Here is a 17,618-nt window from a genome sequence, read left to right on the forward strand (position 1 = left end):
GAGGTTCTGTGATGGACCCAACAGCACAAAGCCACTGAGCTCGGTGGCCTCAAGTATGGCACTGACTCCTATCGGAACCATTTTCAATAATTAATACTCAGGTCGATCGTGCTTTCACTAAATAAAGCTCTTTTCACGTAAGGCTACTTAACTTTAAACAGACACGTTGTTTTTCTCTTTAGTAATATGCTGATTACATTTAATACTTGTGAAAATCTGAAGTCAAAAATGCCATCTGTCCGTCACCATAAACAGTTGCCAGGCCATCACAGGCCATGACACACATTCACACACAGATTCTCACCTACAGTCAGTTTGGATTTGCCAATAACCCTTACTTGCATATTTTTACATTTTCATTATAATGTAACAAAATAATACAAATTCTCAGCACCATGGACAGAAGACAAACCATAGAAATGAATTATACTTATCAAAGTTGAGCCAAAAAAATGGGGTAAAAGCCTGCTTTCTTTGTAAAGCACTGTGAAGTGCCCTGTGTTTGAATGGTGCTCTATAAATAAATGTGTCTTGCCTTGCAATAACAGACTAACACAGAGTAACATACTTTTTGCAATAATTTGACAAGAAAATTAAGAAAGAACCAAGTACTAAATGAAGGTCATGCTTAGAAAGCTTCCGGAGATCCATTCTTTGTTTTGTCCATGTAGTCAGAGTCAGAAGGACCTTTTCCTGCAATCACTGCGGTAATTACGTGAAAACCCAAGAAATGTACCGAGCAGGTCATCAGTCCATTGTTGGGCCTGATCACACAATATCTGGCATTTTTACATTTCATCCAGGCACCCCTGTCAGATATTTTGACAGACATAGATACAATATGTAGTAATACACGACAAATTACTACGGCAATGCTGTAATGTACAATAATGTACATTTTGTTTTGTCTTTCAGCTGACATTGGTTTTAAGATCCCTCCGACAAGCCAGACTGACAGCACTCAAGTCAAATCTGTACCTGTAGATATGCAGTATGTGTCGTAACAACAAAACTTGCAAGTCGTCTGAAGCAAAATGTTTGAAATGAGTGTTATATACAGCCATCCTGCCGTCACCTTGAAGGGAAGCCAGCACATAATTCAGATGATATATAAACATTGTTTTCTGTTCCCTGACACATCCAGTTAGTAAAATCAAAATGTCATTTCACTGTGTCAGTTAACACAATTGCAATACCTCAGAGGAACTCTAATAGAATATCAAAACAATCCATTTACAGGCTACGAGCTGAGCTGTATTGATTTTTTTTTGTTTGCCCACAGGTTGTGTTTTTATTTAGAGATTAGCTGAACGGTAAATCTTTAAAACACACAGGCACAGACACACACACACACACACACACACACTCCTGGCTTGAGCTTGGTCATACGTTTCTTTATTCGAATTTTCCTTTTTCCCAAATCTCCTGATGTTGTTAAGCGTGTGGGCGATACACAAATGCACGTGCAGACCCTGGTGTGTGTGAGTGTGTGTGTGTGTGTGTGTGTGTGTGTGTGTGTGTGTGTGTGTGTGTGTGTGTGTGTGTGTGTGTGTGTGTGTGTGTGTGTGTGTGTGTAAATTTATGGCGTGTACAGCCTCATGTGCTTGTGTGTATGTTTCAGAATATATTAAGGATATGTTTGTTTGCATGTGCAATAGTGTGTACGGGCGTCTAAGTGTGTTTTCCCTTGCTGTTGTTGCAGATATTAGAATGAAATGAAGTGTGAAATAAGCTTCTTTGTCTCTGGAGTGTAGCTGTGGGAAATCCCCCTCCTCAGCTCATAACACATGTTTACCATCTATCTCTCCATCTATGCAACCCTCCCACCTCGCCCATTAGGCCTCCACTAAAGCTGGCGTTTGATAGTGACAAAGTGGGCATTGCATGATGGATATAGTACTTATGGAGCTCGTGTAGGTCCACTGATAAGAGAGTGGGGTTCTGCAGACCCCATGAGCACTCCGGTCCATGGTTGTTTTTCCTGCATATTGTGTTCCATCTATCTGTCAATCTTCCATAACGCTTTTTAGTGACCAATTCACCTCAGATGCATGTTTTGGGAGGTCACAAAGAATCCGTAGAGAACTATCAAACTTTCCACAAAAAAACATGATGGTCCTCTGGTTTCATCGGCAAACGTTAGTAAACATTTAGTAAACATTCTTGTGTTTCCAGTGCAGTCGCTACGTTGAATTCACACTTTATGAACATTTCATGTGCTGAACAACATATTAAGTTGGTTTTTGTTGCCTCTTGTTTGTGAACTTTTTCCTTATCGACCATTGTGATCATTTCCGAGAGGTTACAAGATTCAGACTCAAATCTTTGGCGCTTTTTGGCTTGAGTGCTATTTATTATGATATAACTGATTAAAACAAACTGACAATACTAACTAATGTGATTTAACAATACCACTGTGAGAAAATTTGTGATTTTCATTTGTTTGTGTATTTAAATAATACTTTTAAATGTTACTTTGCATGTCTAATATTGGCAGAGAAAAACAGTCCCATGATTAAAGCATGTTGCTGTGATGTACTGGTGATCTTTACCATCCTGCACTTGCCTCATGTAAGTTTATCAGATAGACGGATAAATAGGTTGGTCCATTTTGAAAGTCAGTTCTCCAAAAACCCACAGAATGTAGGAGACACAATATTGAGTTGGGTTTTGTGTGTTTTCCCTAATTGATTAGGATCATTCCAGTGTAGTTTTTAGGATAAATGCAACAGTTACTGATCAGGAATTTTCAAAAGACATGTACAAGGTAGACCTCTAGGAAGATGGCAGACCAGCCCCGGGTCTAACCTTTCTGTTGCATAATGTTGCTTGGGTTTGGCTTCAGTCCCCTGTGATCCAAGTATCAAATAACTGGATGTAAGACACAAATGTTGTTAGTCATTTTTTCCACATGTATATTTACAAATAAACACACAACTACCAGTCATGAAGATATTTCAAGAATTCCGGCCATTTGCAGTTCAGACCTCCATTTTCATTCTCTGTGTGATAATGTGAGCAGTGGATTACATTTTTAATCCCCAACTGCGCCCCTGAGGGCCGGTCCAGGAACCCAACAGTGGATCTCCATTAGCTGGAGCCTCCAGAGGAGCGTCAGGGCCTCACCTTGCCCCAAGGCTCTGCTCCACTTTTCATTTATTGGTATAGGCCAGACAAAGACACTTGTCAGCATCCGCATTATGCAGTGTGACACACACACACACACACACACACACACACACACACACACACACACACACACACACACACACACACACCACACACGCACGTTTTAATCTCGCGATAGTCTTTTAATTTGAAATAACAGTAATATCCGCAAGGCTGTAGGGAAAATAGTTACCTGCCAACAAAGCCCACGCATGACACGTTCCTCTAAAGCAGGAGTCACACACTCCTCACGAGGATTTGGATGCAGCCTAATGAACACACACGGTGTGCAGATGTGAAGTGACGGGGTCACAAACGATTAGTTCCTAGTGTGACGCTCAATATCTAAAGTCAATCTGCCACTGATAAGTTTATCAACATCAGACGCAGCAAATTTAAAATCCCGGTGACTCACACTTTTTTTCTCCAATGCCTTTGTTTCTGCTTCACTGTTGCCCCCCCCCCCCCCCCCCCCCCCCTCTCCCCCTCCTCTCCAGCTGTTAAAGCAATTAAATGCTCACAGAGGGTAGACTGCCCACTCTCCTGTTGAGAAAAATACATGCAATAAAAGCCTGCTCTATGCAGAGCCATTGTGCCTCAGCAAGGCCGCCATCTTTAATAATGGCCTACGCCCCCACCCTTCTCCTTGCTGAATAGGAGTGGGTTGTAGGTACAGCCAGACACTGGCACTGGATCAGGTTTTATCGTCCTGTGTTGACAGAGCAGCTAAGAAAAGGTGAGCTGGTGGATGTTGCTGATCCTGGACCAGCAGCGGTTTGGTTTAAATAGCTACTGTCGGGCTGGAAACTTGGGTTTTAGAACGCTTTAAAAGAAGACAAAGGATTAGGAATAGAATGTATAATTATGGAGGTATTATGTGCACATAGGTAATTCTTCTAGTGCTTTATGTACTCTGCTGTGTTTCAGAGAGAAAAAACAATGCGTGTGTGGGAGTGGAGAGAAAGACAGAAAATGGATGATAGAGATTGTAAGAGGACAGACAAGGTTGTTAGCTGTCGATTTTATGACCAGCCAGAAGACAGAAAGGGCATCAGTGAAAGCTTGGGGCAGCAGAGAGAACCCTCCAGGAAAAAATAAATAAAAAAAATGATGTGATGATGGTGGTGGCGATGTAGCAGCAGGGTCCAAAGAGCGAGAATATCTGAAAGAGAAAGGGAAATGGGGGCGTACAGAGACCCTTACCCCTCCCAGTGCCCTGTGCCTTGAGGGGGGACTAGGGGCAGGTCTAGGGAATGTGAGGCATGGAGGGGGGGGGGACAAAGCTGACTACTGTCCCCCAGAGAGAGGCCTTGTTCTGGGCCAGGGGGGGTACATGAAATCAACCACTCAGTGTATGAATAGAGGGATGGAAGGACTGCCGTCTGTATGGATGGATGCTGGCTGGCAGGCCGGCCGACCCGCTTGCCAACTGAGCCGGCATGCAAAGGGAACCGGGGCAGGTCTGGGGAATGTGAAGCACGATACGGGAACAAAGCCGACTACTGTCCCCCCGGAGAGAGGCCCTGTCCCGGGCTGTGGGGCACAAGGAGTCAGCCTCGGAGGAGGGATGGATGAATAGATGCCCGGTCTGCTGTCTGACATTAATACCATCAATACCCCCATGTCTTTCTGAGTAACTGCCGAGATTTGTTCAAACCTACTTCTTAACAGGATGAGTATCTTCAGTCAAAGTTTAATTAGCAGAAGCTGCCAGGATTCCTTGAAATCCTAAAATGTTCTGTTACTTCTTCTACACAGCATCTACTACTCTTTATAATCTTATAAACTCCCCCCCCCCAAAAAAAATATCTAGTACATTGAACAAATATGAATCGACAATAAAGCTATAACTGCAGAACAAAGGAATACTTTTTTTAAACATTATCCAACACAAAAATATGCAAATAACAACTGATAAGTCAAGATTGTAAATCCATTAAATGACTTTGTAGCAGTTGTTTTCAGTACATGATACATTATTGGATTTACAAAAGGGCTAATGGGCACATTTTGGATCCTCCTGAACAAAACCTTGCTGATGGGTGTTTGTCTTTTTTTTTTTTATTGCCATCCACTTCTTTTATCTCAGATTCTTCATTCATGTTGCATTTCACTACACTATTCATAAATTCTGACCCGGCCGGCTCCTACAAGCTTGAATGGAGACCACAGATATTTCAGCTTTTTTTTTTTCCCTTCCTTACTTTTGTTTCAAACAAGTTCCTTTTATTTTAACTCTGCATTGATATTTCCTCTTTGCAGCTGCGTAATATCTTAATATTTTTGAATGAAGTATTTAAAACAAATGGCCTTTTCAGCAGCATGGATTTGGGGTAAAAGGTGGGAGTTGTCTTTTGAATAAAGGACTTTTCTGTCAAGACGACCGCGGTCCTGCATTCACTCTTATACAATAAGCCTCACATTCATCTTCAGGCTTTAACTTTCTTCATTCAATACATCACGGAAAGAAGAGATAGCAGTGTGAGCACAGCGGTAATAAACAGCACAGGAACTCTGACACAGGGAATCAAACACTCCTCTTTTATGAGTGTTTTGACTACATATATCTTAAATAGAGCAGCTGTACTCATAAATGGGTGCCTTTGAGTCGAGAATAGGCCCATTTGGGTGGGGGGGGGGTCTTTCCCATCCATGTATCCATGTGAGAGGTGGTGGATCGCTCTCTGTGATCATCCATCTTCCGTAGCGTAAGAAGAAGTCAAGTCAAGAGAAGTTCTGTCACTTCATTTCTAAAGCATATTCAAAGTGATGTGCACACTCCCAAGATAAGTTCAAGAGTGCACACGAGTAAGAACAAGATATTGCAGGACATAAAAGTCATTTACGGATCTCTAAAAGCTGAAATATATATAATTAAAAAAAAAAAAAGAAGCTGCCTTTGAGCAGTGACATTTTATTTCATGTTTCAATTACGGGGTCACTGCTTCCACTGCGAGCTGTTTTACATCGCGGAGACGAGAACGGCAGAGTTTCGACGGTCCTTCCAGCCGCAGTCAGACCGCCATAGAGCTGTGAAGGACACCTCGGGGGTAAAAAAGACTTGCGCTCTTTGTTCACAGTCGTGCGGGTTAACATAAAGGAACATTTTGACTTTTTCTTTTTGGGCTTTCCATTCCCTCCAACGCCCAAGTAGGTAGCTTTTAAAGCACTTTTGTGTTTTAGGATAATAAAAGGATCTTTCAAAGAAAAAGACTTACAGCAATAGTGTTCTATGATAAAATGTGAAAAACTGATTCGCCCAGTCCACATGATCCTCCTCCCTTTCTGCACCGAGTTATGAAAAGAACTAAAATTCCTCCGCAAATACATGAGATGCTCATGATCCACACTCCCACCAGCCCTCGTCAAAGCTTTAATATCAGTCATTTTCCTTGAACAAGTCTTCCTTTGCGGGACACTTTGAGCGTTTCTAACATTTCTTCCACCTCAGATGCATTCTCTGGGACGTCCACTTTTCCACCTCTTATTTAAATCTTATTTGATTTGTTTCAAATTAGAAATATTGACAGATCTAATGCGTTGTTGCTAGATCACAGTTGCTTTTGAAATCCACAGTTATTTGACATTGTTCTGTCGATTACTCTGTATCAAACACGCCTACCTTCAGTTTAATAGTTTGATAATGACTCATTCAATTGTTCACTCACGACCGGTCTCAATTCTCTCCATTCCACACGTGAGCTCTTTCAATGTGGAGTTTGCATGTTGTTCATGTGTGCGCCTGGGTTTCTTTTTTTCTGCCTCTCACACACTTTACATTTTTACTTCTAACTTTCTTATAGGTGTGGCTGTATTTGTAAGTTTGTCCAGAGTGAGCCTCGGTTTGCCCTTTTGCTAACCTTTATTTGGCTCCAGGTAACCCTGACCCTGATATCTTCAACAAAGTGGAAGAACAGATAGAAGACAGAGGATAAATGGATCAAATGACAATGATAAGACGATGTGAATGCATATCAGCGAGGAACCTGACATTATTTGGCTTTCCTCACATGGATACCATTTCACTGTGCCAGGAGGAACAGGACAATTCAAAACAAGATGCCATCTTTGTCCGGTCAGACTTTTCTCTAAAACTAAACAAATTCAATTTAAAAGGAGTCTGATTTTGGACAATTCTGATCAGCAATAAGCTTCATTGTAGTTATACTTTCTACAGTCAATGACTGGTACTTTTACATGCATATACTTGGTTTTGCATTTCTGATTGATATTATCCAAAACCGTGATGTTCATGATATTGAAGATCCACATGTTGGCCAGATTTGCACTTAAAGCTGGTATACCTTTAAAAAATTCATTATGGATAGAACTCAAAAATGAATACTCAGGTTACAGATATGAGCAACATTGACTTAGGTACAGTACCAAAGTCACACATGTGTCTTAAATTGATAACCACAACCTTTTACAACGCTAGTAAAGGCAAAAAAAAATCATTACCGTACATACTAAAAACTGTGTTTAGGCTTTAATCTCAGACGTAACCAAAACAGATCGATAATAATTGTTGAAGTAGAGCAGTTTCATATCTGCTTTGCTTGTGTAGGATTGCATTTGGAAATGGGGAACTGGACCCGAAAACCCTGAACAGGATGGAGTGGTATAGAGGATGTCTGGAAGGAAGGATGTACAAATAAGCACACTGGGAACATGTCATAGAAGACAACATCCTGCAATTCGTGGTAATTGAAAAAAGACCAACCACTGTAAAGAAAACCAGGGAAATCTTAGAATAGGTGCTATAGATAATACATTGAATTAATTATAAGTTGTTATGTGTACAGAAAAGTCTGGTTTCCATCTTTATCCAGTTGATCCAGCCAGCTTTCACAAGATGGGAGATATTCAAGCAAATTGCCACTGTTACCATGGTTATTCCAGGTAATTTCAGGTTATTAATGCCTAAGGTGCCAATCACATTGTGGTATGTCACCCTTTCATTATCCTACCCGGAGATTTTGTTCTTGTTTTTGTTGTTTGTATTGTCTCAATCTCTCCCTCGTCCCCACTAAATCATTTTTTCTTATTTTGGTGTGTCTTTACTTGGTGTGTTTTCTAAAGCCCTGTGATTTTTAAGCCACTGCAATTGAATTTAGAGCTGGGGGAATTTGGAAGGGCTTCAATGATAGCAAATAGAAAGTGAAGCTTTTTAGTAAAGAAAAATGGTGGCGGCGGTGAAGGGTAATGGATGGGTGGATGTTGGTTCTGCGGGGCATTTCTGTGTCTGTTTTATGAAGCTTCTTGACCGGATAATAGACACAAGGGATGCTGTCACCAGCACAAAATCTGATTATATGTTCTGCAAACCATTTTTTATTTTTTTTTAAAGGAGTGAAATTCAGAGATTCTGATGTTGTGAACAGACGGATTGTCTTCAAGCCTCTACTTAAGCTACTTTTTCAAACACAATTTCAAGAGAAGAAAAAACCACCGGCTTCAGTATTGTACATGCATGGAAATAAATGTCACATTCAGTCTCGATAGCTTTATCTCAAGGAGAATTGAGCCGGTGTTATTATCAAGTCATCTCTATATAAAAACGTTTTTCTCTGGAGCCAGTGGCGCTACAATGAATTTTTAAGCAGTATGAACAAAGCTTTGTTTTTAAAAGCATCACCTACAAAACAATGCTGTGTTGACAACTATTTTCCAAGAGCGCACATACCAATTCCTTTAAAAAAGAAGTTAAGATTTAATGTTACTGCTTCTGCACAAGGGTGCACCCAAAGCAAAAAGGTGCAGGAGGCCACACAACACTTGCATGTCTTTAAAACTGTCTTTAAAATTTATAGGGAGACCAAAGATTGCGGAGGACTATTATTTAATGTTAAAAGAGTGTCAGCGAAGTTGACAACATACTCAAGACTGCATGTCTCAACTTTACTCCAAGAAGCAGGAGCACCTGAGGCACTCTATAATTTGAAAATGGGCTTTTCCTATGCTATATGGTGCATTTTACTGCTTCAGCAGTCTGAGCACAGTTTACATGATCCGTCCCTCGCACCCACACACCAACGGTGTTGGCTGACCAGGCAAAGTGTTCACACATCATTGGGTTCATTGTCTTGCCCAAGGTGAATTTGACACGCAGACAGCGATCGGAGCATTTGAGCCTGAGTCCCCCTAAGACGGCTTTGGGTAACAATATTGAAAACGCTGTGAGTAAAGTTTAAAGGCATTTCCTTCAAGATGTTTGGATGTGTCTTTGTAGGTCCCCCGAGCACGTCTTGTAGTGATCGTTTATGTTATCATGTCTGGCAAAGTTCTTTTTTTTTTTTGTCCCCGTCCTCCTTCCTTTCTGTCCTTGCAAGATTCACACACGTTTGTCACTTTGCTTTGAAAAAAAAGAACCAATGGTGGTCACTCATTGCTCTGAGAACTATTTTCAAGAAGATCTGAAACTGAAGTGTCAGGAAAAACAAAACAAAAAATAAGTTGAGGGAAACTCCCCGGCTCGCTCAGTTGGGAGAGCGTGAGACTCACAATCACAAGGCAGTGGGTTTGTGTCCCACGCCGGGTGCCACCTCCCTGTGGGCTCACCTCCTGCAGGAAAGGTTCTTAATTGGTGCAATGTGATCTGGGTGATGGTGTTCAGACTGCCACCCCCGTGACTCGGAAACGGATAAGCGGGAGAAAATGGATGGATGGATGGAAGTTGAGGAAAAACCTAATATAGATTAAGCTCTGTTAAGTTACCCAAGTAGAACATTCGTTGCATTCAAGCATTATCTCTTGCGACCCATCCTATAGGTGAGCTGGAGCATTAACTGCTGTCACATTGTCAGGCTGTCATATATAGTGTCACTCTTGAAATGAAAAAAAAAAAAAAAAAAAAGGTCGGTCAGAAATATTCTTGTGACGATGAAAAGAGTAAAAGGCATAGATATGGGGGTAACCTCAGGAGTAACAGTTGTGAAAGTAGGTAGACGAGCAACATATCACAGGAAGTTGGTCGTTTTTTTTCCTTGTGCATGCAAGTTCGCCGGGTGGGTTAGTGTGGTACTTGACGGCCTGCATCAGAAAAACAGAACCACAATGTGGAGGTGTTAACAAGTCATTTTCCTGCCACTTCTGGTAGAAGGGATGGAGGCCAATCCAAAAAAAGGCAGAATGGCCAATCAGAAACAGTAGCCTTGGAAATAGCCAATTAGGCTTGTTTGTCTGTGAGGACAAAGGAAGTGATATTGCAGAGTGATTGCGCCAGCGCCGAGCTACACAAACATGCTCAAATGACACCTTGCTTGTTGCCTTCCAACCCTAATTTTGCAGGAGTGTGAGATCTTGATTGCATCTGTGCCGGCAAGAGAAGACGTCTCATTATTACACCAAAACAATCGCCACCTCAGAGGCAAAAAAACGGAGATTTTGTTTTCATTAGGGAGCTATTGAGTCACCGGCTCTCCAGTCAAGGCCAGCACACACACACACAGGCACATGCAAATGCACTGGGGCTGCGGTCTGGCAATTTTAGTCAAAGGATTTGTACCTTACTCCAGTCCACTTAATGAAGCTGTAAATTTAGAGACGTGAGGGCCTTTATGGTTCTCCTCTGAGAGCTGCTACAATGATCCTGGGACTGAGCTGGTTAATTAACTGATTGTTTGCTTGGCTTCGAGCCACGGAGAAATAGGATAGATGGAGAGGGAGACAAGGAGGAGAAGAACAGAGAGGACTTGCCGACGAAAGTCAGAGAACAGGCGTGAACGGGAGGAAGAAAGAGGAGAAGAAGGAGCAGTGAGCACAAAAGGAAGAAAGTGTGGAGGATGAGAGATGAGATCAGAGCGAAGGAAATTAAGTGACAGGGACTTGAAGGGCACCGTCTAATATCTTAACTGGCATGGGGAGGTTGAAAAGGTTTTGTTTACCATTTTTAATTCCTCTGGGCCCAAGGTTATGAAGGTGAAGGTGCAGTTGAGGCTGAAGTGTCATTACATCTGCAGGAATCTATTAACCAAAGAACTATTTCAATTGATTTTTTTTTTTTTTTTTTTTTTTTAATCCAGTGATAATCAAAGTGATTAACTCAACTTGAGAGCAATCTTAGACCAGATTTCATGGTTGTAAATCCAATTGTTTTCCGAGACATTTTAGTGAAAAGCTCGAAATGTCAATTTCGCGGTGGCACATCAGGTAATTTCAAAAGGTTGTGTTCTCAAAGTTTTCAGTTGACAACTTTGTGGTGTAAATGGGGCCAAAGAGCCCAAAAAAATGATTGTAAAATGCCTGCAGGGGTCAAGGTGAGTGTGTGTGGGGGTTGTCTGTATTTGCCCTGTATGTATTGGCCACCTGCCAAGGGAGAACCCTTCCCTCACCCATATTCAACTGGAATCCAGCACCCATAAGTAGAATAAAGCAGAATTATGGATCCCAAGGCAGGCTGCTAGAAAAAGTGATTTGTAGGAAAGACGAAAACTGAAAACCTTCAAAAGAGGAACAGCGAAAAAAGTCAAGAAAAATCAAACAGCTTCACATGCAGAGCCAGTAGACAGATTGGAAGACAACCTGGATGGGGAATAAAAACCCAGATGGGGAACAGGAGGGAAAATGGAGCATAAAATATGAAAGGAAAGATGAGGGGATTCACAATTAAATGAGAAAAAAGGAAACAAATAAGATTTGGAGGAAGGTGTAAATCAGACTTTGGGAAGGCAAAAATAAAGACCCTTGACTCTTGCGTTTATTGTTTTGTCTTTCTTCCCTGTGCTTTCATATTAACGGTGTTTGAAATAACGGCTTGTATATATTTTGCACTGTTGTCCAACAATCGCAAAATCTCTTGAACTGCACAGGCTCTGAGGCTTTTGCTCAGTCTGCTTAAAACCACAACGTTTTCAACAAGTCCACTTCAAAATGCTCCAGTTCAGGTTTTTGATACGATGAATCAGTAACTGCACGCTGTTTCGGAGGCAACGGCGCAACACTAAACCAGAACATTTCCACCAGCGTGATTCACAGTCGGTTTAAGGTTCCTCTGACAAGTTGCCATTACTGGGATTACTGCTATTAGTCCCACTGTGATCCAACAATTGCATCTTCGACTTATCACGGCACATTTTCTATAAGCGCCGTGGCCTTTGCCCATATTTTCTGTGAACCAAATGATCCGTTTATGTTATTTTGTGCAAATTTTTTTCTTTTAAAAAAACACAGAACTTGTGATGATGTTTGGCTTCTTTTTCGCTCAGACACTTTGCATTTTTGGCTGACTTTGCAGGGACAGGGAGCCTCGGACACATTCATTTTTAAATCCCAGACACTCATAAATTATTTTCTTCGGGGAAAAAATTATTATTATTTATTTCAAACCACTTGGAGCTCTTTATAAAGCCCTTGCCAGACTCTTCCACATCCATCAACTTTATTTCTGAAAGCCTTGGCGAGTACTTAAGGTTTTCACATAGTGAAATCGCACACAATTTTAAAGGCGTGTGAAAATAGGAGAAATCACATGTTCACAAGACAGACGGCTGTCACATCTGAAGAAGGCTCGAATTATTAGCGCCTAATTTGCGAGATCTAATACATCTGATGATTGAATATTTTTTTATTTATTTGACTTTGGATTTATTCGCCGTTAGTGGTTTACTTGTTTGTTGAGACACAGTGGGAAATTCTTGTTGGCGGCTGAAAACTCGGACCCGCTGACGGCGCTGAACCAAAAGTCAGGGGAGTACCGAAGCCGCGTGGGTTCATCCTGCCCACCGTGAATGTCTGTGCAAAGCGCCGTGGCATGCCAGCAGTCGTCGTGATATTTCTGTCTGGAAAGGATGATTGATTGTCACTGCCATTCATAACGCCACCCCAGGTTTCACGTCTGGAGGATATTCAGATATGAGTGATTACTGCAATATAGTTTGGAGCCACCACTGGCGGCAATGAATGCACTGCAGCTGAGCAGCACTCCGGGTGGCGACTCTCAAGGTTTTTCTTGGTCCAGGTTAATTAATAGCTTTGCTTCTTTACACCCACAATACACATTCTCCCCTGCCTGCAGTTTTTGCAAAAAAAGAGAATTTCCACCAACATAAATGAAGTATTTTCAACACTGTTTTCAACTTATTGACGGATGAACTCTTGTGGCGTTATTGGAAACTTTGGGAAACTCTGATGCAATAACACGTATCATTCTCACTCTTCTCAGTGAGCAACAGGTGCTGACATCAACCTCTTCCTTTCTCAAAGCACTTTCAGGCACCTCAGTCCTCGCACAGGGATCGTAAGAGACAGTCACCCTTTTTCTTGCCGACTGTCAATGAATAATGAATCTGCGAAGCCGCCATCGGCTGATCCCCCACCCTGGAATACAGTAATAGCAGCATTTGTAGTTCTAAACATATTCAGACTGTTTTTTAAACACAGTTTGTCTCTCCCAGGAACTTCTTCCTCTTCTCTATCATTTTGCGATTTTCATACAAGGACAAATATATATACTTTCTTTACAGAGGAGTTGGACTTATTGTGTAATGTGCGATGCAAGTACATGCTACATATCATGGTAGAAGCTTCTTTAGTATTCTCTTACTTGTAATTCACAACATTTTATCCATCTGGATCATTTTGCCATCTCTTGACCACCTTGTTATTTTTGTTATGTACTCAATTAAGTTTGGTTAATAAGAGAAATATTTTTAATTTAATTTAATTTAATTTAATTTAATTTAATTTAATTTAATTTAATTTAATTTAATTTAATTTAATTTAATTTAATTTAATTTAATTTAATTTAATTTTGTTATTTACCAATCACATAAGTATTCTCATTCTAACTCTATTATCAAACTCCCGTTTCAACATAGAGATTATCTCATAAGTCAGTTGGATACATATTGACCAAAAAACATAGAAAAAGATCCCTCTGCTCCTTATTTTTCTCTTTCACAGTATACATTGTGGTTTTTTTGTCCGACTAAAGCTGTTATTTTGAAACAAGTGCAAGCTCAAACTTTTTGGTTTATTCCAGCATGAGACATTAACAAAGTACAGGCAAAGTCACAGGTTTCATTGGCAAGATAGTTTATTTTATTGCCATCATAATAGTTTTGAGGTTTCCGTTGTTACTGCTCAAGAAGTCCAGTGCAGTCAGCAGTTAGATCTTCTTGCTGGTTCTGATCAGTGTGACAGATCCGGCTTTGGAAGTCTGCAAAGAGAAGAGAAACATCATACCTAAAGTGTCTTGTTACACTGAAGTATATCGTATCAAACAATATTGTTTAAAGTAAAGCATATAACACATATGAATGATGAATGGCAATAGTTTTGACAACATGTTGGCTCGCAACTGAAATCAGAAAGCTTCACATTTTTTACATCTTCAATACAAAATTTAATACAGAAAATTGGATGTTGGAGGAAAAAAAAGGGAAAAGGAAGTACAGAAAGAGAGCAGACTCATTTAAGCTCATATTTTAAAGCTTATATACAAGAATGAAACGCTTCTTCACTTGAAAACATTATATTTCAGTTCTTTTTGTTGGGTATTTCAAGTCCCCAGCTGCTGCGATACAACTCTGATGACTCTAATAATCCCGGTGGGGAGTCAAGAGTAATAACCGCTGTCATTGTTCTACGTGCTCAGCAGTGAAAGCCTAACGCAGTGTGTTTTACCTCAATGAGCTTGCCTCCGCTGACCTCACAGGTGTGGTGGTAGTTAGGGAAGGTCACACTCAGCTTGGCTCCCTCCAGGGATACTGTGGCCTGTAAAACACACACACACACACACACACACAAAAAAAAATGTAATCACTTATTTATTCAGCTCTTACTACACCACTAACATTTTTGCTTGATTTATATGAATTTATATTCCTTGCTCTCTCAATACCTTGAATTTCTTTCCGCCGATGGTCTCCATGTCAGCCTCTTGGCCGATTGTGAACTTGTTGGTGACCGTTGCGTTGGTGGGGTAAATCTGGGTCCAGGAGAAGTTGTTGCCGTCCTGGGTGACCTCTGTGATGAGCTTGTAGTCACGACCCTTCTCGATGATATCGCTGGGGATTCCTGGATGTGGAAAGGAGAGTCATGCGAAGTTACGATAACCCCTTAGCACATAAAAGGAAACTCGACGTGACAGTCCTCAGCCTGTAATCTCACCGATAAGCTTGCAGAACTCGTCGTATCCCTCCTGGGTCTCAGTTTGCCATTTTCCTGCAAAGGCCATTGTGGTGGAGTTGGTGGGTGGAGGAGTGAGAGCAGAGATGCTGAGCCAAGCTGAGGGAAAAAGCAAGGTACTGAGAGCGAGACTGCTCCCTGTTTATATACTGTACACCTCTCGCCACCTCCTTCATTTGCATGTGATGACACAAGAGAGCAATTACAGCTGAGGATGAGTCCAACTGGCTACGAGGGAGATGGCAATAAAACACATAAACGGGCGTTTACGGAGTTCACAGGCAGTGAGTAAAATGCTGACTGCTCATTGGGGTGAGCCGCCAGCTCACCTCCAGGTCATTGAACTCTCCCGCAGGGCTTTATGGTCGTACCCTCAACTTTTACTGCCGCTGGTTCAAAAATCAAATAAAAAGCTTTGTTTTAACGTACAATGCATTTATTTATGAAAGTCTCTTATCTAAGAAAAAGGCTATAATGTGATGGGGAAAAAAACACAATGCTCGAGGTGAGCTGGCTTGAATCCCACTGATGGCAGTTCATTGCTCTGTCCCTGAGAGGGGCCCTTGACCCCTAACGGCTCAGGTACCATCGGGAAGGTAATCCGCCGTAAAAATCTGTGCCAAGTCAAACATGTAGATCACATGATCTGTTGTGACCTTGAAGGAGCAGCCTTTCGCATTAAGGACCTCTCAAATGGCACCCTAAATAAATGTTCTATTTTCTTGTGTAATGCTAAAAGACAAACAGATAGCAAGTTTCGAACTAAAGCTCGACTAAGAACTAAGCTGTTCGCCTGCATCCGATCAAATATGGAAACCTCGGAGCATTATAAGCCGTCTTGTGACCTTGCAGAATGGCCCTCGCTGTGCATGGATTGGGCGCTCAGACAGATTGTCTTTCAACGTTTCCAATTCCACCGAAGTCTTTAAACCACCAACGTGTTGATCCGGTGTTTCCGTCCATTGTTCTCAAGATTTGCAAAGGAATCACAGCTGGTGCACCGGCTTGACTGTAAAAATCACTCCAGCAACAAAGTTTATGAATGAGATTTTAATGAGAGCCATTGTAAAATGGTTCATTCTCCATATCACTTTCCTTGAAGGGACGCAAGGGCAGACGTGGACGAAACACCAAGTCAATATATCTAGAGATGAAATGTGAAGAAAAGTTTCCAACTGAAAGTGAGAAGTGGTCAATTGCCGTTAACGTGACATTTTACTCCACACTAAACATTGACTTTCAGAATGTGTTTTGCATGAGAAGACATCATTGTTGACATGTTTGAAATTCAGAGGCAATGACCAGGACTTGCTTATGTGTGCTGGTTGGACGCTCGCGCTGTATCGTGTCTGCAATGGACGAACCTACAAATACTGACGAAATGCTTCGGCAATGATTTTTGAACTTACGGACAATTTTATAGGCACCGCAAATGTATTTATATCCACCATTCAGACACTAGGCAATGCTTTCCGAAGAGAGAATGGAAATACATTAAATCAATTTGAATGACGAAGGCGTAAGAAGAAGGATAAATAAAGTAAAAGCTTTATTAAAACCCAAAAAAACTATAAAACAGGGGGCAGGGGGCAGCAGCAGTGGACAGCAGGGTTTTTAATTACAGGACTTCTTTTGAACGAGGTAAAACGATCTATCGGGAACTCTGCCACGAATATGGCTCTTTTATAGCGTCATGTTGTTCGTTTACATTCATATTTAATCTGTTCAATGAAGTCGCCTTAATCCTGGGACGGTCATTGGTCCCAAATTATTTCATAAAACAAGGCCAATATCACCTGTTAAAAGTTTTCTATCCTCTGTTTTGTTTAGTGTTGTGAGTGTGAGTGTGAATGTGAGTGTGAGTGTGAGTGTGAGTGAGCATTCAGGCATTTGTGTAATGTGATGTTCCTCAGGAAAGCCTTGCAATGAGGCAAATTTTTTAAATCACCCTTAAGGCATTAAAATCCAGATTGCTGATTGGATATATTCCCATTGCCACTTGCAAATCTGTCAGTGATTGGCTGGCTGCTGCACTGACTGGGACTCAGACTGAGACGCACACACACACACACACAGAATGCTGCAAATTTAGGCACAAATTACTTAAAATAAGTGTTTTTTTCTGTTTGTTTGTTTTTTTAATAAAAAAAAACAAAACCTTGAGGTTGGGGTAGAGGATGAAGGGGGTGGGGGGTGGAGGTGACGGAGGGCCCTATTGACCACAACTGGAGCTTGTCCCGGGTGGTTTCCTGCAGGGGAACAAAAAGTGAGAGATGATCAACTGGCGGACCTGAACCCTGACAAGACCTCCTTTTTTGGGG

At 41.3% G+C, this 17,618-nt stretch overlaps 1 protein-coding gene across 1 annotated transcript; it reads right to left on the minus strand.

The window, feature by feature from the left end:
* Window positions 1–14,275: 14,275 nt before the first annotated feature.
* On the minus strand, window positions 14,276–15,479 carry LOC308123790 (gastrotropin-like; the record flags this gene model as incomplete). The annotated part of the gene is given in 5 exon segments (XM_080486467.1): window positions 14,276–14,326; window positions 14,794–14,883; window positions 15,011–15,186; window positions 15,280–15,400; window positions 15,402–15,479. Coding segments are annotated over 5 exon segments (516 nt in total).
* Between the last annotated feature and the right edge of the window lie 2,139 nt (window positions 15,480–17,618).

This window comes from Lipophrys pholis (assembly GCF_963383615.2).
Source record: "Lipophrys pholis genome assembly, chromosome: 1".
NCBI lineage: Eukaryota > Metazoa > Chordata > Actinopteri > Blenniiformes > Blenniidae > Lipophrys > Lipophrys pholis.